The 22527-nt window shown below is 33.6% G+C and overlaps 1 protein-coding gene across 6 annotated transcripts in view; it reads right to left on the bottom strand.

Annotated features, from left to right (window-relative positions):
- STAG2 (STAG2 cohesin complex component) overlaps nucleotides 1–22527 on the bottom strand; it is a 114171-nt gene that overhangs the window by 36770 nt on the left and 54874 nt on the right. For 5 of the 6 annotated variants that reach the window (XM_058536647.1, XM_058536646.1, XM_058536650.1 and 2 more), the window contains exons 5-14: nucleotides 18546–18642; nucleotides 14879–14955; nucleotides 12756–12960; nucleotides 10630–10781; nucleotides 8136–8209; nucleotides 6887–7010; nucleotides 5979–6077; nucleotides 5804–5883; nucleotides 1979–2086; nucleotides 716–827 (exon numbers count right to left, since the gene is read on the bottom strand). In XM_058536647.1, the coding sequence (XP_058392630.1) occupies nucleotides 716–827; nucleotides 1979–2086; nucleotides 5804–5883; nucleotides 5979–6077; nucleotides 6887–7010; nucleotides 8136–8209; nucleotides 10630–10781; nucleotides 12756–12960; nucleotides 14879–14955; nucleotides 18546–18642 (1128 nt within the window). Of the gene's footprint in view, nucleotides 1–715; nucleotides 828–1978; nucleotides 2087–5803; nucleotides 5884–5978; nucleotides 6078–6886; nucleotides 7011–8135; nucleotides 8210–10629; nucleotides 10782–12755; nucleotides 12961–14878; nucleotides 14956–18153; nucleotides 18258–18545; nucleotides 18643–22527 lie in introns of those variants that run through there. The other variant, XM_058536651.1, reaches the window with a different exon arrangement.

Genomic DNA, 22527 nt, shown 5'->3' with positions numbered 1-22527 from the left:
TGTTATTTGCAAATGACTTGACTGTATATTATAGGAAAATCTAAGGAATCTATTAAAAACTTACTAAAATAAATGAATTTAGCAAAGTTGAAGAGGTCAATACGTAAAAACTAATTGTATTTCTACATACAGACACAACTAGAAATTTTAATTAAAAGGCCCTAACTGATTAAATAATGCATAATATGAACACCAAAAATACATGTTGGGGCCTCTCAAATTCTGGTTAACAGGTAGTTTTTCAACCTGGGGGAGACCTAAAAGAGTTGATGTTAAATGCAAATATATATTTACAACAACAGTAATAAAAGCAGGTACCAAATATTGAGAACTAACAAGGTGTTAGGTCTGTGTTAAGAGTTCTACATGGATTATCTCAGTGTTAGGTAAGAGATTATTACCGACATTTTTACTAGGAAAATGGGGCTTAGAAAGATTAGATAACTAAACTAAGGTTATACAAATAATAAGTAAAGGAGCTCAATTGGTAATCAGGTATTTGTGACTCCAAAATTCATATTCTTAGCACTACACATAAATCCTATTATTTGAACATCTTTCTAAAAGTAGAAAGTTTTTTTTCAGTTTTGTGGAATGGGTAGAACTCTATCCAACATTTACTGTGAAATGTGGACGATTTTAAGATGTCTATCATTTTAACCCCATCTCCAAAATTGCTTTGAACATCAGTATAAAATGTACAACATCAACTAACCTCACTTTCCAGAAAGAAAAAAACCAACGTCTTAACAAGGTTGGCATTTGGACCTTGTCGTCCCCTTCTTTTCATCATTCCATCCTCCTCGGGATCTCTACGACTGAAGAGCCTATGATCAATGTAAAATATTTACTTTTAAAACAAAAAGCCGTATTTCCTGATAAAAACAAAAACTGTCTGGATTCCATATTCAAGCATCTAACAAAGGGGTAAATGGGAGCTGGGTAGGTACAATGTTGTCCAACATTATACCCAAGTAAATAACTGCTATAAACCTTTTTCATTTCACACTTGTTGGTACTTCTAAATCCTCTTTGAACTGAGTTGTGAACTATTTCTTTTGAAAAGCCTTACTGCATTGTATGCAACCATCTCCTTTTACGAAAGTGTTACTGACTAATCTATACCATTTATGTACATAAATCCATGATAAATATTCTTCTCTTTAAAAAAAAGTGAACACATATTTTCCTTCTATCCTTGCATAATTATCACAAAGCCTGAACTCAGTGGCCTCTTTCTATGGATATCATGGTCGTTTTTCCTTATAAACAACAAAGGAAAACTATCATTAGCTAACAATGAATAGAAAACTGTAGTGTAAATGTTTTACATTATGTACTCTTTCTAATAAATGCTTCATCCCAAATGGGCAATTTAATAAAACCTTACAAAAATATATAGCCCATGTGGTTCAAATTGTTCTCTTTAAAAGCCATTACATAACATTTGCTGAATGTTTTCTGTGATCAGATATTCACACTGCTATCTATACTACCTAACTTAAGGTGTTAAACGGCAACATAAAATTAAAGAGACTCGAGGATTTTTATGTCAAACTGTATCAAGTACTTGCAGCAAAACTTTTAAATATTTTCTAAAGCAAAGGAAAAATGGGCTTAAGACTAAATATTATAGTATAGGCAATATTTGGAAGTTGACATTGGAGAAAAGAAGCATGAAAAATTAGGAAGAGGTCAGTCTTAACATTATGATATAGTTAGATATATTTACGCATATCCATTAAAAGACATGGGTACGTTTCCCTTTAGAGATTTAATTTAAATAAATCAAAGGAATTGGAGAAGGGAAATCAAAAATTTTAAAGGAAATAGTAAAATGTGAAAGTGTCAATTTGACCTGTACTGAATAATTTTTTAAAGTAAGTTATATACACATATTTTAATATCAATTATAACACAATAAATTACTGTCATAAAACTATACTTTAGAAAATGTGTAATAGAAATATAGATTTACTTTTTGTAGAGAAATTCTCCAGCTGCTACTGCTACTGGCCGGTGAGCTGAATAAACCAGATGATAGACATTTTCACAATCTTCTGCAGTAAGAACTTCTTCACTACTCCTAAAAAGAAATAAGCAGTAGCAGTTTTTTAAAATAATGTCATAATTTTAAGCACATTGAATACAAAAATCCATGCTCATACCTTAAAAAATAGTACACTTTCACTAATTTATGCTAAAAAAATAAAAAAGAAGAAATCAACCTTATCTGATTATTGTCTGTCAGTAAAATCTTGCCCTGACAAAAGAGCTAAGTATTTTGTTAACATCTAAGATCAATGGGAGGTAAACTTAGAGTGAATACTGAATGTAAAGAAATGGAAAAGAGAAGTAATAATGTGACAAGGATGCTAAAGGGAAATGAAGACAACATAAACTAATGTAGAAAATAAAATGGTGGCATGGTAAGAGCTTAGAGTTAATAATCACAGAGAACACTCTGCATATATTTCATAGTAATATTAAGGACAATACCACAACATTAAAATATACTAACACCCCAGTTACTTCATAATGATAAAGAATACTTCATCCACCATGTATTGAACACCATATAAGGCAATGCAAATGGATTTTCCAAATAAAAATCAAATACCAAAGACTTTTAATTACAATCTATCATTGGAAAAATCTGCTCATTTTCCTATTTTAAAAGAACAAAGTAAACCTAACAAAATCTTCTTGGTAAATCAGTCATTATTAGGCTGTCAACCACAGTACCCCAAGGTTATCCTTCTTGGGTTCTTCTCCTGCAGACTCTGCATTCAGGGTCCTGGCCTCCAGCACCTCTTTCCTTCCTAACATTCTTTTAGTCTACTGTGAGATAAACAATCTAGGTTTTTACCATTATATGTGAATTAAGAATCAGAGGGCCACCATCAGAGAGAAAAGCCTAAGTATACTTAGTTAAGGAGCTGAGATCCTTTTGGGATTTCTGCTGTGCTCAAGGTTTCCAGAAGTCTGATGTATAAGGAAATATTACTTCTTTGTGAGAGAAACGAAACCAAAACGTTAAAGTTCAAGTTTCAAAAGCACTGTGATTTAAATTACTCTATGAATTAATAATGGATCATTTTTGCAAAAAACATTTTTGTCATTTTATAATGAAAAAACATATATTGAATCAAATCAGGTCAAGTATAGTAAATGTGTAGTAGTTCACTCATTTTAACTGTTTGAGAAGGAATGTTCCTGGCAAGTTTCAGTTTTTAGGTATATACAAGGCTGAATCAACATAAATGGCTAGTACCCTTCATAAAAATATCAGAAACAACAAGGAAAGATGTCCATAGTGTATTACAAAGGAAGGGGGAAGAAGCTACAAAAATATATGTCAAGTACTATTACTTTTTTATTTATTTCAAGATTCTTTCAATATTTTCATAACGTGTATGCAATATTTATAATTTTAAATCTAATTAAAAATTAAAGAAAAATGCAATAGTTAAGACTGCTCAAAATGCTCCCAGTTAAGTGAATTCTCAGAAAATGTCTACAGCTAGAGCTGCCTTCTTTATGACTACAGTGTAGTCCATTTCATATAAATGGGAATAACAACTACCACCATCTCACAGGGCTGCTACATTAAATGAGATAAGCCATATAAGGTGCTTATATTAGCTATTAACTTACATATTAATTCTTCCTCTTGATAATCATCTAGGCTATTTCCAAAATTCTATTACAACAATGCTATATTAGAGGATGTGAACATTTTAAATTTTGAATAGATACTGCCAAGCTTTTCTCCAAAGAGGGTATACCAATTTATAGTCCCATCAACAACGTGTTTTTGCATAGCGTCACCAACATAGTTTATTACAAAACATTTTTGTATCTTTGCCAAGCAATAGGTAAAGAATGGTCTCATTTTAATATACATGTCTCTAATTCAGTGTGACTAACTATCTTTTCGTATCTTTAACTGTTTAATTTTATTTTATTTTCTGTCAATGATCTAGTTCCTAACTTTTGACGACTTTCCTACTGGGTTTTTGTTTTTTCATTGATTTATTGAAATTGACTGCTATGATCCAAATATTTTGCCCAATCTGTCATTGTTTTCTGAGTTTATGGTATTTTATGTCATATAGACATTTTCAGTTTTTTACGATTTTTTTTCATGACTAGGTTTTGTCATGTTCAGAAAGATGCTGCTCAGTCATTTTACATATAAAATAAAAATTTCTAATCTTCCCCAAGTTTTCATCTAGTATTTTAATGGTTTCATTTATTTGCATTTAAACATTTTATCCATCTGGAAATTATTTTTGTATAGGAATGAAATAGGAATCCAATTTAATTTTCTCCCAAATAAAAGCCAGTTGTCATAAAGCCATTTATTTTCCAATACTAGGTTCCTAGTATCGGAACCCTATACTAGGTTCCTAGATGCATTTGCATTTGTCTCTACTCTTTACTTTGTGCCACTGATCTCTGTCTATTCATGCACCAGTACCAAAATTTAAAAATTACTATGGCTTTACCATATGGCTTAAAATCACATTGGGCAGTCGTCTCAGTTTTTATCAGAATTTTGCTGGCTAATCTTATACGATGAATTTTCCACATGAGTGTCAGAATTAGCATGCTATGATTAAAAAAAAAAGACCCTTTTGCAATTATTATTTGGATTGTATTAACAACCTAAATGTCCACTGATGGATGAATGGATAGATAAAATATGGTATAAACATACAATGAAGTATTATTGAACCTCAAAAAGGAATGAAATTCTGATACATGCTACAATATGGATGAACCCTGAAGACATTAAAGCTAAGCGAAATAAGCCAGATACAAAAGGACAAATATTGTATGATTCCACTTATATGAGGTACCTAAAATAGTCAAACTCATAGAGACAGAAAGTTAGAACAGTGGTCACCAGGTATTGGGAGGAAGGAGGAAAGGGCAGTTAGTGTTTAATGGGTACAGAGTCTCAGTACGGGATGATTAAAAAAGTTCTAGAGATGGATAGTGGTGATGGGTACACAACAATGTGAACATGCTTAATGCCACTGAAGTGTACACTTAAATATGTTTCAAATGGTAAATTTTACGTTATATATATTACCACAGCTCTTTTAAGAAGGACAAACATGAATTATATCACTATTATATTTTAACATAATAGAATATGTTTTAAATTCAGATTATTTACAAAGGTGTTTCAGTAAATACTAATTTCTAAAAAGGTGACAAGGGGCCAGCCTGGTGGTGCAGCGGTTAAGTGCACGCGCTCCGCTGCGGCGGCCCAGGGTTCGCAGGTTCGGATCCCGAGCGCACACCAACGCACCGCTTGCTAAGCCGTGCTGTGGCGGCGTCCCATATAAAGTAGAGGAGGACGGGTACGGATGTCAGCCCAGGGCCAATCTTCCTCAAGAAAAAAGGGGAGGATCGGCATTGGATGTTAGCTCAGAGCTAGTGCTCCTCACAAACAAAAATAAATAAATAAAAGGATGACAAAATATAATACGCACATTTAATACACTCAAGTGTTGAACTTTATGTCAAGAGCATCTAAGACACTAAAATGGAAAGGAAACTAGCCAAAAGAATGGCAACACAAGAATTTCTAGCTCAGTTAGAATGTTCTAGTCTAATGGTTCCCTCTTTCTGTTTTCTCAACTGTACATGAGAAAATTAAACTTCTAGCTGTAAAACCCCATGACTTAAGTTATTAAAATTTAAATCTAGAAAAATTCAAACCAAGTAATCTATTATTTAGATACTTAGATATTTAGACATTAGTTACATGCAATAAATACACACTTACTGTAAAACAAGAGTGAGTAATTTTATTGCTTGTACTGCAACATCATATTCTTTGTCAAGGGTCATAGACACAATTCTATCCTATGGACAAAAAAATTAAGACTTTTTAAAGGGAAAGCAAGAGAAAAATATTTTCAAATAACAGGTAATTTTTAAATACTTAAAGTAATACTAACCTTGAAGCGACTGGTAAAAAGCTCCAGTTTGGAATTAAGCTCTTTGTTATAATAAAGTCCTTGCAGAGCAGTGAGACATTTGAGTCTTACCTCACCTTGCTAAATGAAACAAGAGGAGAAAACGCATTAAAACTTTGCATATTTTCAACCTGAATAGTCAAGATATACACAACATTTTCTACTTCAAATTTTTAAATACATTCTATACAATAGCATTTCTTCAGAAATTCTCATCTTTGATAATGCAAAAATAGGAATCAATATATAACGTTTAAGACTAAATACCTTTGGGGTTACTATTTCTGTAGGTCAAATGAAAATTTTTTGAAAATTTGTTCAGAGCAATACTATTGTGAAAGACGATAGTAGCATATTTCACAGTAAGTTTTCCTTTACAGAAAGTAATATTTGTAAGGGATATATACAAGGAACTTCAAGGCTAGTGAAGAGGCAGCCTAAGAGAAAGGTAGATTAATAAAAAATAAAAAACAAAAAAAGTCAGAGGCCAAGTTGTAACTTATAATCTGACTAAGATATACATTTATCAAAAGAGAGAATCAAAATTAAGGAAATTTTTAAAAACATATAGCACTCACATATTAACAGAGTCCGGACTCCTGTTACTGCTCTAAGAAATGCCTCACCACCACCACCTACATGATCCCAATGTTTCAGTACAAAAATTAATTCAAGATTGAAGGCTAAATCAGTGGCCAAAATTCAAAAATCTAGGGGACTTGATGTGATAGAGACCATGTTTTCATGGAACAGACAGAAAAGAATCAAGGAGAGAGGCCTATAGAAATGTGGTCCCAGGTATACCTACATGCAGATAACTCATTATGAATGAGAGCTGCAGATAGCTATGCCTATGTGTAGACAGACAAGCAGTTTGTAGGGCATCTTACCTTATCATGCATAGTCCAACCAACATACTTTAAATAACTGTCATTAAGAAAGGCATCACTATACATTTTCATCCAAATGCCAATTTCTTCAATGCAAATAGCTCGGATTTCAGCTATTGCATCGCTGAATGGAAGAAGGAAAAATTATGCATATGAGTGCCACTATACCACAGGACTTGTGGTTTATTCAAGAGATGTCAAACACTCCATACTTACTATGAATGTACCACTATCTTAAGTATGACAGGGGATTTAAAAGTAGAACTGAAGCGTGGCCCCTGAATGCCAACAGCTTACAGTCTAGTTGGCAAAGCATAATTATCACCACACAAATATTTAAAATTAAATAAAACTACAAACAAAATCCAATCCCCACCTTTTGCACCATGCCATATCCCAGCCTTTGTTCACACCTGCTGGGCATGGTGTGTTCAGAAGACAGTAGGCACACTAGTCTGGTTACAGCATAATTTTCCAGGCGAGAATTAGTTACACATAACATTGAGGCCAAGCTCAATTTGGATTTGAATGTGAGACTAAATTATTTTGAATTCATCCTATAGGTACTGGTGAGTCACTGAAGGCTTTTGAGCAGAGGAATAATGCAACAAAAGAACATTTTGGGAAAACTGCAATAATCTGTAGGCATGAGAATGATGAGGGAATAGACTAAGGAAATGGCAACAACAGAAATAAAAAGGTAGGAATGGACAAAAGGACATTACAAAGGAAGTATTAACCTGATTCAATAACTGCCAACTTGAGGAAATGAGGGAGAAGCTGAATAGAAATGCCACCAACATTTAAAGAAGACGTTACAGCAGAAATGGAGGTAAAATTATCTATTTCTTTCCTCTACTCATTCAAAATAGCAAAAGAAAATGTCTCACTTAAATCTATCCCAATTTTCCCACTGATATTCAAATGGAAAAGAGTCAGAAGTCAGCATGAACAGTCTCTGCTAACATAGTATATCCAAAAGCAATTAAGTATTCTGTACTCTGACTCCTAATAATAGCAGTAGCTTCCAATTGCTGGGCAGCTACAATATTAACCCATTTTTCAGAGAGAAAACATCAAGTTCAGAGCAGTTAAATAACTTGCCTAAAGTGTCTCAATCAGTGAAGAGCCTAGATTCTAACACTGATCTTACTCCAAAGCTCTTTCCACTATTTTATACTGCCTAAACCACTAAATATCCAAATTTGAATAGAGTAAGAATTACACAGAAAAAACTGTCCTGACTTACCGGTATCTATGTACAAACACTCCCTTAAATATTGCATTCATCATATTTTCTATTTCATCTTGATTTTCTTGAAGCTGAAAAGGATACATCATTTCTTTTCAATTGTAATGGAAGACAACCAAAAGAACATCTAAAAGTTGTTACAAGTACAAATGCAGGTTTCTCCAGTATTTTGGTGGTTATATCTAATTTTTTTTTTGAGGAAGATTGGCCCTGAGCTAACATCTGTTCCCAATCTTCCTCCTTTTTCCTTTTTTCTCCCCAAAGACCCAGTAGATAGTTGTATGTCATAGTTGTACATCCTTCTAGTTGCTCTATGTGGGAGGCTGTCTCAGCATGGCTTGATGAGCAGTGCGTAGGTCTGCGCCCAGGATCTGAACTGGCGAACCTCGGTCCACCGAAGCAGAACTCGTGAACTTAACCACTACACTACCAGGCCGGCCCCAGTTACATCTAATTTTTAATTCCACTACACAACAGTAACCACATAGGAAAATTAACAGCTGTTGTATATCAGGTAGCTAAGGGCCCTTGAAATGTGGAATACCTGACTTGGCTTTTCATGTTTAGCTGGTAAATTAATTTTTTCTAATGCTCACAAATTTCCATTGCATAAAAGTACATAAAGAAATCTGTTAAGTAGTTTATTACAATACATATAACATATATTATTGTAACATATATGTTCATATCAAAAAAAAAAGCATAGTTGGGGGCTGGCCCCGTGGCGTAGCGGTTAAGTGCGCATGCTCCGCTGCTGGCGGCCTGGGTTCGAATCCTGGGCTCGCACCGATGCATTGTTTGTCAGGCCATGCTGTGGCAGCATCCCACATAAAGTGGAGGAAGATGGTCACGGATGTTAGCTCAGGGCCAGCCTTCCTCAGCAAAAAAAAAAAGAGGATTGGCATGGATCTTAGCTCAGGGCTGATCCTCCTCACAAAACACACACACACACACACACAAAAAGCATAGCAATATTTCATTATTTTGGTCCTTATGGTCTGAAAAAGAAGAGTTAACTAGTGCCTGCTCAAAGAACAAAAGGAATTTGAGTAAAATAACTTGGTAAAAAACTTGTCTCCCTGCTAAATTCTTTTGAGATGAACAAAGGTCACCTGAAACAATCAAGTAAACATTTCAAATCTTGGTTGGCTTATCTATTCCCATATATTTTCAATTCAAAACTTGAGAGTTAAGAGAAAATTGTTTCAGAGCTTGAGAGTTAATGATAAAAATCTTTCACAATCTAAGGATCCATTAGCTTTTAGGTTACGTTCTGCGCTTTGCTAAAATGTGTGTTTTTTTCTTTTTATGAATATAACCTTGCATTTTCAAATACTAACAAGGGCATGCATTTCTTATGTTTATTAGCAGAGATAAATAGTCAAAGATACAGGTGGTCTTTCAACATGTTTAAAAATTAACCCTAACCTATACTAATACATCTGTACAGGAATTTTAATCTCAAAACTCTTTTACCTATACCTACTCATTGTATGTTCACAATCTTAAATTTATGTCCAAGAATTAGGCCATAATTTCAAGTACTAAGACATGCATTATGTTTACCTAATAAATCATCTGATGAAATTTATTAACTAAATTAAGGGGCCAAAGGTAAATTCTTCATTTCAAACTATATGAAAAAGATGAGAAATTTAGGCATGGGGGAAATATGCACAAGATTTTCCCAGCTTTTCTTGAGTTTGGGCATTTTAAAAAGTTTTTGACTATCTCAGAAATAACCAACTTAAAATTACAGCTACCACCCCTCCCCCTGTAAAGTGTCAAAATCAAGTAACTAATTTACGGATTACCATGGCAAATATTTTAACTCAACTACATTACTACTATTTCTGAAACGTCAGACTTTGCTTATTAGAAATAAAAATAAACATCCCCAATATCAGATAGTAAAATACTATATCACCAGTGAAGGAGGAATTTAAATCAAACACAACATCAAAAGATTTTATTTACTATTTAGCCTAAGGCTGAAAAAATATTTTCATCATTCAAAGTTGAATTGGGTGGTCAGTCATTAATGTTAACCAAGTGCCTCCTATACTACAAAAGAAACCCACCAATTTAGACACCATAAATAGCTTATAAATTATTATTCAAAGTGATTTCACATAAGCAAAATTTCATTTCATCCTGACAACAAGCTGAGGGATGAAGCTAGGAGAGATATTTTCACACTAGAGATGAAAAATACTAAGGCTTAAAACAACTTGCCAGACTGGCCCAGGACTCCTTACTTGAAGCCTTGAACTCTTAATCTTAGTCCACACAGAAAGAAAATACATGCAAAAGGTACTGGTGGCACAGATAGTCAACAAAACTAACTTAGACATATAAACAATTTGAAATGTTATTTAAATTTAAATTTTTAAAAAAATTTTATCTGCCGAACTAGCAAAGTTATATCATAATTAATGGTGACCAAATTGGTCACATATTAATAGCTTAAATATTCAATACAAAAGTTTACCTCTTTCCGCTTTTGTAGCAGGAGTTCTAGCCTCTCATTGGCTCGTTTTCCAATCATTTTATTCCGTTCTGCCTCATATTGTCTTTGTGTATTATCCATATTAATACTAAGATTTAGCGCCACATTCACCAAAGCTGTCATCAACTTCATAGCTATTTTTAAACGGAAAATGTTGAAATTAGTCTCACAGATGCAAAAATTTACAATTTAAGATCAAATTAAAAGAAATCAAAAACAAGATAAGCTGTTCTGCTTCTATCAGAAAAGAAAAATACAGCTGCTACAAATGACAACAATAATAAAACAGCTAATATGTACTGAATACTTATTATATGTCACTCAGTTACCTATGTTAAGTACTTTTCATGGATTTATCTCCTAATCCTCATAACAGCCCTCCAAGTTAAGTATTATCCCCATTTCATTCATGAGGAAACTGAAGCTCCAGGGAGATTAAGAAATTTGCCTCAGATTACACAGTTCATATAAGTAGTTAAACCAGGATTCAAAACTAGGTAATCTGACTCCAGACTAGGCTCAAATCTCACTATTCTATATGTCCCCGAGAATGAACGTTTTCAGAGATCATGACTCACCTTCTAAGTAAATTTTGGTTCACACAGCAGTCATTTAGCTATCTCAGTAACAAAGGAAGAGGGAGCTTAAGTGTTTTATATCAAACTACAATGTGTAAAAAAAAGTTGGAGTTTTATCAGCATTTGATTTCCTTTAATTTTACTCTATTACATATCATCATAAAGACAACAGTGAAATTATGAAGAACAGATCTAAATGAAAAGTCAAAAATACAAAAAATAAAATATCACTCAATGAAATGCTTTTTATCAGACTTCCTCCAGATTCCCACCTTCTGTTACTTAACTCTTGCTCCTGAGACAAGACTCAGTGCCCATGGTTTAAAACTTAGTAATTGAAGTATCTGACCATTTTATACTTTCTTTAGCTTCCTTCAGACTATTTCTCAGACCTGCTTGATTACATGATAGAAAAACACAAAACTAAATCTTAATTTGTAGCTACTGGCTCTCTTTAAAAGAGATTCCCAATTTTCTGCTCTGAGCTATTTCACACTCTCAGCAAACCAGTTTGTCATCCTGATCTAAAATTATTCACCTTATGCCATCATACTTGTTTTAATTTACTTTAGCCATCAAGTTCTTAACATTAAATGCTATCTAAGTTCATAGAGCAAGATCACAATCCTATCTTGTGACTTCAAATCTAAAATCAAAAAAACCTACAGGGTGAGTGTGTGTATTTTATTTTTAAAAATGGAGGGCTTGGCAGAAATACATCTTTAATCGTAGCTTTAATTCTTTGGGAAAATGCTCTAAAGGAAAAGAATATCCCCACACATAGAGAATGAAAATTTTTGGTAGAAATCAAAATACTTTATCATTAAGCCTTAGAATACTATAGTAACAATACCTAGTTGATTTATTCAAAAACAAATCAAAAAGCACACATTCAACAATACATGTATCAACAATTTTACCTTTAGCACAAAGGAGAAACCAAACGATTTTATCAACATCAACACCAAAAATCTCTGTTCTAGAATTAAACGTGTGAGGCTTAAAAATGTAACTCGTTTCGTTAAAATTTAAAGATCAAAGAATTTGACTCAGCCTAACGTTACTCAGAAACATAAGATAAATCAACTTTCTGTGGTGGTTAAAGAGGGATCATCATTCCAGGAGGGACTATGCATACCAGAGACAAAATAAGGGTCATTAGGACTACATAGCCAAAATGACTGAGTCTCCCCAAATTTGCTATCAAACTCCTCCCTGACAAAACATCTTTCAAGAACCCAACACATTCCTATCCACCTCTTTTCCCTTTCTGTGGCATAGTAATCAAGTAGGTTAACCACAAGAAAATCACCACATACTAACTACAGTATGCCTTCACAGAATCAAAACTGAAAATACCATCCTATTCTCAGTAATTCATGGGGGCTGGAGGAGAGGGGAGAATATCCTCTTAGTGGTTACTTTATAAACAAAATTATTAAGTTGTCACCATTATTTCATTTCTTTTAATGAAAATCATTTTCATCTCTAACCTAAGGAAATACAGAGAAAATATTTCTAAATACTGACCTGCCAGGGTGCTTGTATGTCGAAATGCTCTGACTTGTGAGTCAGACAATCCTGTAAGAAGTGAAATGACTGTATCCATCATGTACTCATCATATATGATACTATATTGACACTGCCGTACTAATACACCAATGAATTCACAAAAACTGGATTTGAACTTCTTCCACTGAGGACCAGCCATGGTAAGTGGATAATCTCCACTATCCTAAAACAAAAATTTTAAACAGCAATTTCATTTAAAATGCATGACTTAATAAAACTTCACCTGTTTTCGAAATACTCTGGGCAGAAGCTGAAAAGATTCCTTTATCTCACCTGTCTTCTCCAATAAATCCTCAAAGTAGGCAGGAGAATAAGATGCAAAGGTAAAAGTACCTCTGAACACCTCTGCTCTTTTATTTAAGACAAAAATGGACATTCTGAATTCACTTTAACCAATGAAAATATATACCAATTACTCAGAGGTTAAAAAAAAGCCTCTCCCATGAAAGCAAAACATTATTCTGATAAGCAAAGATATACTTACTAAATTTCTTTTAAAACAAAAGCAAACCAAAATCAAACCAAAGTTATATTTTTCAATGGATTCAAAACGATGAAATCATATTCTCAGTCAGTATAAGGACTGGTGTAAGATTTACAAATAATCGAAATACTACAGCGTATGTCTTCATTAGCTTCAGGCATCAAATAGTCAACAGACAAAAACAATCAGATAATTTTAAAAAGAAATGGAAATATAGCTAGTATAGCCTGGAAAGACAGGTACTCAGGTATTCCTCTATATAAAGATGGGGCATTCTCCAACAAAATTATATTGAGATTCTCCATAAATCCGTAAAAACAAACCAGTCCTTAAAAGCAGAGACCAATACTACATAGAACCTCTAAAAGTAAGAGTTTCTGACAAGAATATCCTAGAGACTTAAGGTCATTTTATCAGTATAGTTTACTAAATTTTTTTAACAATTAAATTTTGTCATTAATTTTTTTTTTAATTTTAAGTCATGCCATATATAATTTGAACATTTCTCATCTGAGAATAAGGTCCTAATAATACTCTACAAAAATGTTTTCTTCCATATTTTCTGATTGGCTCATTTAGTGACTATATTGAAATGTATCACCTTAATTGTTGTTAGCAACTTAGTTTGCTGATATTTTCATATCATATTTCAGGATTCTTATCTCAACTGTTTCCTTTTAATAAGAAGGTTCTCACTAAAACATTTAATATTAGAAGGTTAAAATAATACCATTACTCATAATTACCTCTCAACTACTTGGAGACTGATTAATAGCACTTAGGGATCACCAAAGCCGTTTTAACAACTCTTGTCTATCTTTTAGAATGATAGTTGAAAGCTCCTTCATCAGAGGAAGCAAGAAAAAAATAATCAAATAAAACTCAAATGAGACAAGGCTTTCTACTTGAAAACTCACGGTGTAAAGTTTTGAAGAGTAAAACTACTGGTGCTGGAATACAGCTGTGAACAAAACAAACAAAAATCCCTGCCCTGTAAGAGCTTATATTATAGTAAATATATACATGTCTTTATTGGTAACAGTACTTCAAAGATATCACTGTGATAAAGGACCAACTCAAGTCTAAGCTACTATTTATTTTTTATTTGATTGTTCTTATCATTCATATTTGAAACACAAAAGAGATTTTAAACAATAAAATATGGTGTGTGCCTCTCTTTGCCTCAACTACCTGTTTCCCCAATTATGGACTAAATTTTCCTTTTACAACATTCCAAGATATGTTCTTAGGCTCTAAATTTTATTCTTCCTTGAAATTTTAATTTTTTGACAATAATAATAGCTACCATTAAGTTCTTACTAGGTGCCAGGTACTATAAAATGCTAGGGAATTTTTCAAACATTGCCGAATTCAATCTTCATAACAGCCTTATGAGATAAGAATTATTAGTCCCATTTTACAGATGATGAAACTGATGCTAAGTCAACAACTTGCCCAAGGTCACACAGCCATCATTTGATTGACTCTGGTGCCAAAGGACTTATTCACACTAATACTCAGAATTTAAGAATACTTTCAAGAGTAAATCAAGATCAACATGCATAAAATTATCAAAACATTTAGGGTAATAAGTTACCTCATCAAACTCTTCAGTCATTTTTCGAATTATTTCAGAGTTCTGCATATGTCTAAACATTTCTGCTGTGACAACTCCTGAAATTTGCAAGTGTAAGAAGTTAATACATGGCAGAAGGACAAAATAAAGAGAACTTCTCAGTCCATCTCTAACACTAAAATATCTATAGTCGCACAATAAGGTGTACTCCTTTATTACGTGATCTTTACCATAATACTCAACCCTGTAAGTATAGCACAAATGCCACTCTCAACATGCACAAGAAAACAGTCCCACACTTCTGACACATATCTTTCTTCCTAGCACAATCAGCCTTGGCCATTTCTACCTGACTTACTTTACTCATGCCTATAATATGTATACTAGCTTACCCTTTAATATAAAACATATGTCATTGAGGGTGTACTCGTGTGTGTGTGTGTGTGTTTAAATTTAAAACAACAAAACATCATACTCTCTTTTCAACCCCAAACCTGAAAAAAACAATCGATACATAAGCTCCTTCTCTATGGGCATGCAATTCAAGACTTTCCAGTGGCATAACGAAGCCAGCAGGAGTAGAACAGGAACTAACATCCATTGAGCCTCCTATGCGCCAGCCACTTCACATACATTTAGCCCTGGTAACAAGCCTATGAGGCAGGTACTATAATCCTGCCTTTACAGATGAGGAAACTAAGGCTAAGGCAAAGAGAAGTTAAATAATTTGTCTGAGATTATTCATCTACATCATGCTGTCCATCCCTGGGTAAGATCAATTTCTAGTGGTGCTGTAGAAGAGCCCTTATTTACCACAACATTAAAGAACCAAATGATTGTTTAAACATATTAACAAATTTGGAAGAAAAGCACCATTTCCTTGGCTAAAAAAGCACATTCTCAAAAACGTTTTGAAGGTTTTCTATTTTAATATAGAGTCATGGATATATCTTCAGAACCTTCCCAAACTTTATACCCAGGTAAACTTGGCAATGCTAGAGAAATACAAGTAACTCAATCCCTGAAACAACTTCTACGAAATAAACACTTACATATCAATAAATCTCAAAGCAAACATAATGCATACATTTTGACAAATGTCCTATTTCTAAAGCTCCTCCTCTCATCTCACAGACCATATGACAGACAGAAACCCAAAAACAAGCAGGAGAGAAAGTAGCTGTCACAAACTCCTTGCATGTAACTCCTGAGGCAGTTGTGAAAACGTCGTTAGGACATCAGGTCAGAGGCCACTGCCTTTTAAGTGTGGGGGACATGAAGTGAGACCACTAAAAACTAGTTAACTAAAAAGTGACAGCTGACCAGGAAAGAAAAGAAGGCAACATCAGCCACAGAATCACCAACCACAAAGCAGTTTGGAGCTTTTAAGTATAGGGCCAAATATCCCTCCACACCTCAATAGCTGCAGAAAGCAAAACTACAGTAAAATAACTGATGCACATAATGACACTTCTGAGTCCACAGGAAATGGTTAAAGTACACCGTATAGGGGCTGGCCCAGTGGCATAGCAGTTAAGTTTGCGCACTTTGCTTCGGTGGCCCAGGGTTCGCAGGTTCGGATCCCAGGCGCGGACTGACACACCGCTTGTCACGCCATGTGGGGCAGGCGTCCCACATATAAAGTAGAGGAAGATAGGCACAGATGTTAGCCCAGGGCCAATCTTCCTCAGCAAAAAGAGGAGGACTGGCAACAGATGTTAGCTCAGGGCTAATCTTCCTCACTCAAAAAAAAAAATACACTGCATATACTTAAGTTTCTAACTCATTTATAAAAGAATTCTATCAAAATAATTTAGAGTGTGTTCTGAAAGTACTTAAGGACCTTAACTTTTTTGACTATATGGCAAATTCCCCTTTATGGAGCTTTTTTGATTCTAAAATAAATACTATGGCAGTGTTTAAATCTACCTGATAATTTAAGTTTTCAACACCTGAATTTTTAAAAATCTTGACAATCTGGTTTGTGACAAGGTATATCCAAATGTTGAGTTGGCAAGCTCCTAATTTATAATCACAGTGATGCCGAAAAAAAATGAATCTGATAAAGGGAAATTGCTCTGGCTATGGCCTTGTTTTAAAACTACAATTCAGAAGCCTACTAAAAAGGACCAAACTACAGCGTAACAGGAAAGACTGAAGATAAAAATTTGAATTTCAACTCATCAAACTATTTCTGGCACCTGTTCAGTTCTGTAGTCAACCTTCCATTTTAAAAGAATCTAAAAAGAAAGGACATGGCCCTTAACATAACACAACAAACAGGTACTTCTACCCCTCTACTCTAGAAAAATGGACTGGACATAGACAAAATAAAAATAGTATTAATATATCTCATTTTTTAAAAGTTAATCTGGTTCATCATATTGTCATTACTAGAATACTTCCTCTGAGCAGAGTCAGCAGAATTTTCTGATATTGATTTGCAGCTACCTTTAGCTAGGAAGTCAAGTAAACTAGGTAACTCTCTGTACTCTAAAGTTAAGACAATTTTTAAAATTTCTCAAAAGTGACCACATTAATGGTATTATGACGATCATAGACTCAAAAGTTAACATATTTGTCTATCAGGCCTTACATACCTAACATTTAATATGTACACTGCACCGAATGTTGTAATCAATCTAAAATAAATTGCATCATTTCTTGTAATGTTACTTGTTTTTCAATTCCAATGGCAGTATTTTTAAGGGAGTATTGTAGAATTAAAGTAGTAGACATAAGTAAATTGCTTCTTGCGATTTTTTTTTCAAATCTATTTAAATCAGTCATTCTTGAGCATCTTAACTTTTTAGATCTAATTTTAAGTTAATGTTCCCTCCTCCTGGCTTCTAATACCCACATTTTTGGTGCCATTTTCATTTAAAAAAATGTAATACCCTGGGAAAACTCTGTAACATTTATTTGCCTGGGTATCTTCTAGAATTTCAAGGATGGGCCAAGTATTAAGGAGACACGGGACAGATCATACCCTGCCCATGATCTTGACTGACTCATTCACTGATCCAGATCAGGATGTATGAATCCCCAACTCACATAATTTTGTCCCCCTGCCAAATGTCTGCATTAAATATCTTTGTTCCAGGGAAGACACTTCTATATTTTATATTTTCCCCACTCCTATTTCAAAATATTTTTAAATATAGTAAAAACATTGTCAACAAGACCCCACTCCCCACTCTAGAGTTTCTCTATCTTTTAAAAGAAAAACTGGAAATTTCACCAATATCTTACTTAACTTAGTTACTACTTACTTACCTACTTACTTACTTACTTACTGTTATTCATGGCACTTTTTAATTCCCTACACTTTACTCCCTGCCATTTGAACCTGTATCTCTTCATTATCTTCCTCCTCCCTTCTTAATCCATTTCTTTGTTCCTAAAACCAGATGCTGAAAGTGGGAAATATATCTAATAAAAGTAACATAACAATTATAAATTCCCAAGTTTTTAGTCAACTTTAACATATAAATACAACTGTCTCAACAGACTGTCTCTCTTACTTTGGTCTTTGCTCTTTCTTCCTTATACATTTTGTATGGTGACAAGACAAACAATTCAATATCCTGGCATTATTTTCCATGTTAAGTGCTAATATATCTTTAGGTGGAACAAAAAAGAAGAGACCATTTGAGGACATTCTGCTTCCAAAATAAATGTATCTTACCTTTACAGCCTGAGCACTGAATAAAAAAGTTGATGAGGTCAAGAAGTGCTGTATCTCGGTCATGCTTGTATGACTCTATCCAATCATCTACCACCGACTACAGTAGAGAGGGGAAAAAAATCAGCTTTTTTAATGTTCTAAGAATTAATTAAGTCTGATTAAAGTCATTAAGATTCAACATTAACATTATCACATTACTTTAAATTAACATATACATAATACTTGTACACTAAAATTTAAATTTTAACAATAAAATAGAATCAAATTCAGTAAAATAATCACCTAATAGCACATAATGATGATTGTGTTTATTTTGCATTAAAAGGAATCTGAAAATCAAACTATGGAACCCAACTCTATATAATTACTTATTCCTAGTGACATTAAAGATATTCTAGAAAATATTCTTTTTGACTAAAATATTCCTATATTCTTTTTGACTAAAATATTATACTAAATAATATTCAAATATTAACATTGCAATGGAATGGAAATAATTTTTTTTTAAAAAAGTGAATGCGTAGGTCAATGAAGAAATGCAGAACAAAATAATTTTTTTCAACAGTGAGCACCAATAGTCCTGTATTAATAAGAAAGGCAAACTGAAGGCTAAATAAACATCAAAACAAAGTAGGGCAGTTCATGGATCTGGAGACTTAATATTGTTAGATGACAATAATCTCCAAATTGATCTATAGACTCAATGTAATCCTTATCAAAATCCCAGCTGGCTTCTTAGCAGAAATTGTAATGCTGATCCTAAAATTCTTATGGTAATTCAAGAGATCCAGAATAGTCAAAACCACCTTGAAAAAGAAAAATCAAGTTGAAGGACTCACACTTCATGATTTCAAAACTTACTACAAAGCTACAGTAATCAAGACAGTATAGTACTGGCATAAGGACAGACGTAGATCAATGGAATAAAAATCAGAGTCCAGAAATAAACCCTTACATTGGTGGTTATTGGATGCCAAGACAAGTCAATGGAGAAAGACTAGTCCAACAAATGGCGCTGGGACAACTGGCTATCTATATGCAAAGAATGAAGTTGGACCCTATCTCACACCATACACAATACTTAACTCAAAATGGATCAAAGACCTAAATGTAAGAGTTAAAACTATAAAACACTGAAATAAATCTGCATAACAGTGTATTAGACAAAGCCTTCTTAGATATTAGACCAAAAGCACAAGAGACAAAAGAAAAAATTAATTTGACATTCAAAATTAAAACTTTTTGTGCTTCAAAGGACTCCATCAAGGAAGTGAAGACAACCCACAGAATGGGAGGAAACACTTGCAAATCACATATCTGTTAAGGGATTTGTGCCCAGAATATATAAAGAACTCTTACAATTCAATAATCTTAAAAAGCCAAATAACCCAATTAAAAATACAGGCAAAGGATCTGAATAGACAGTTCTATATAAAAGATACACAAATGGCCATTAACACATGAAAAGATGCTCAATGTAACTGGCCAGCAAGGAAATGGAAATCAAGACAGTAAGATACTTCACACCCACTAGAATGGTTATGATAAAAAATACAGACAACACCAAATGTTGGCAAGGATGAGCTAAAACACCGCTGGTGAGAACATAAAATGGTGCTGCCACTTTGGAAAAACTGTTTGGCAGCTCCTCAAAAGGTTAAACAGAGTTAACATATAACCCTGCAACTCTACTCCTAGGTATACATTACCCAAGAGAAATGAAAACATATGTCCAAACAAAAACTTGTACAAGAATACTCACAACAGCATTATTCACAATAGCCAAAAAGTGGAAATAAACCAAATGTATATCAAGGGATGAAAGGACAAACAAAATATGGTATATCCATACAATGGAATATTACTTGGCAATAAAAAAGAATGGAGTTATAATACATGCCACAACATGGATGAACCTTGAAAACATTATGCTAAGTCATAGAAACCACTCAAAAAGGACCACATATTATATGATCCCATACATATGAAATGTCCAGAATAGGCATAATTTATAGAAAGTAGATTAGTGGTTGCCTAGACTTGGGACAGGTGAGGAGAAAGTGACAGCTAATGGGCACAAGCTTTCTTTCTAGGGTACTGAAAAATATTCTAAAATTAGATTTTGGTGATGGGTGCACAATTCAGTGAATATACTAAAAACCACTGAATTTGCACTTTAAACGGAAGAATTTTATGGTATGTAAAGTATATCTCAATATACTAATTTTTTAAAAAATAGAATAGAACTAAAGTAAAAGCAGTACTTTATTCTTTGGGGGACTGAAGAGGAAACCACAAAACAGATAAAAACAATTTCTAAGTAGACCAAATTAAAAAAAATTGGATAAACAACAGCTAATATACAAAATGAAAAGTCAGGAAGGAAAAATGTTTTTTAAGTTATAAACTAATAAAAACGGAACCTGGGTACAACTGAATGAATAAAATACATGCAATTTGATATACAAAAAAGATAATATGATTACACAATAAAGAAAAGAAAAAGGAAACATTATCTAAGAATTACCTGGCTCAAAAAGATTAGAGATATTCTAAAACTTTAAAATCTAGATTTCAGTCCTTTTCTATATTTTACAAAAACTTGTGTATATTAACCAACTCAATTTGTGAAAGAAACGTGCTTAAGATTATTCCCAAATATGATAAGAGCAATAAATATCAAGAGAATATATTATGGACTGTGAGAGTTTTAATACATGGCCCCAAACTGTTTGACATTGCTCCCCAATCAGAAGTGAGGCTTATGTCCCCTTCTCTAGAACAGAGTACAGTAGAAATGATACCTCCACGATTAGGTCATGAAGGCCATTCAACTTCTGCATTGAGTTCTTCAAGTACTAGAGAACTAGACACTCCCCGCTTAGAACACTCTCTCCAAACCTAGAAGCCATACTGTAAGAATCCCAAGCCACATGGAAGGACCATTTGTAGGTACCTCCAGGTAACAGTTGCTGCTGATCCCAGCCTTCAAGTCACTACAGACTAGGCACCAAATATGAATAAAGAAGCCTCCAGATGATTACAGTCCGTAAGTGTTATGTCACCTCCAGGGATCCGAACTGTCTCAGGTAAGGACCCAGCTATCATGGATGGGAGCCCAGACAAGTCATCCCTATTTAGTTCTGTCTGAATTCTAGACCCACAGAATCATTAAGCATAATAAAATGGTTGTTCTTTTACATCACTAAGTTCAGAGTGGTTTGTTATGCAGCAATAGATATTGGAATAAAAAAACAACAATACTGATTTGAATCAATAAAGATACAAAAATATCTAATGAAATCTTACAAAAAGATCACTACATCGTATTAAAAAATTATTCACGAAGATCAAGTAGAGTTTATACTAGGAATACAAGGCTGCTGTAATAAAAATAATACAAGCTATCACACTGAGATATATTTTAAATTTTTAATCATCCAATAGTATGCTTAAGAACGTATTCAATAAAATTCAACACCTATTATCTAATAGAACTAGGGCCACATGCATGGTTTCTCCTTTCTTAAAATGTAAGAAGTATTTTAAAACCAATAGCCAGTCTTGAATTTATTCATTCTCACTTATAATCATTGAAATAGGTATATCCTGGGGATACAAAAAATGAATAACACATGATCAAGGAATTAACCTAGAAGCAAATTCATACACATGCATACCTATAATAGAATATACTAAGTGCTATAATGGAAAGAGAAGAGTAAGAAATAGATTCAAAGGGAGAAGGAGACAGAGCCCAAGAATGGGCTTGGGGGATGCTTCTCAAAAGAAGAGTGACATTTGATTTAGTCAATCGTGATATGGAAGGCAGGAAAAGAAGATTATTTCAGGCAAAGAAAAAACAAGAAAGACCTAGTGGCAGAGTACATACTGTGACTGGAGAATAGCAAGTATGCCGTAAGAAAATCTGGGTTGGAATTTTATTAGATAAGGAATGACTCTTGGAAGTTTGTAAACAGGA

Source organism: Diceros bicornis, chromosome X, assembly GCF_020826845.1.
Source record: "Diceros bicornis minor isolate mBicDic1 chromosome X, mDicBic1.mat.cur, whole genome shotgun sequence".
Lineage (NCBI taxonomy): Eukaryota > Metazoa > Chordata > Mammalia > Perissodactyla > Rhinocerotidae > Diceros > Diceros bicornis.
Note: the sequence above shows the minus strand (reverse complement) of the source record. Positions and strands in the feature narration are given on the sequence as shown.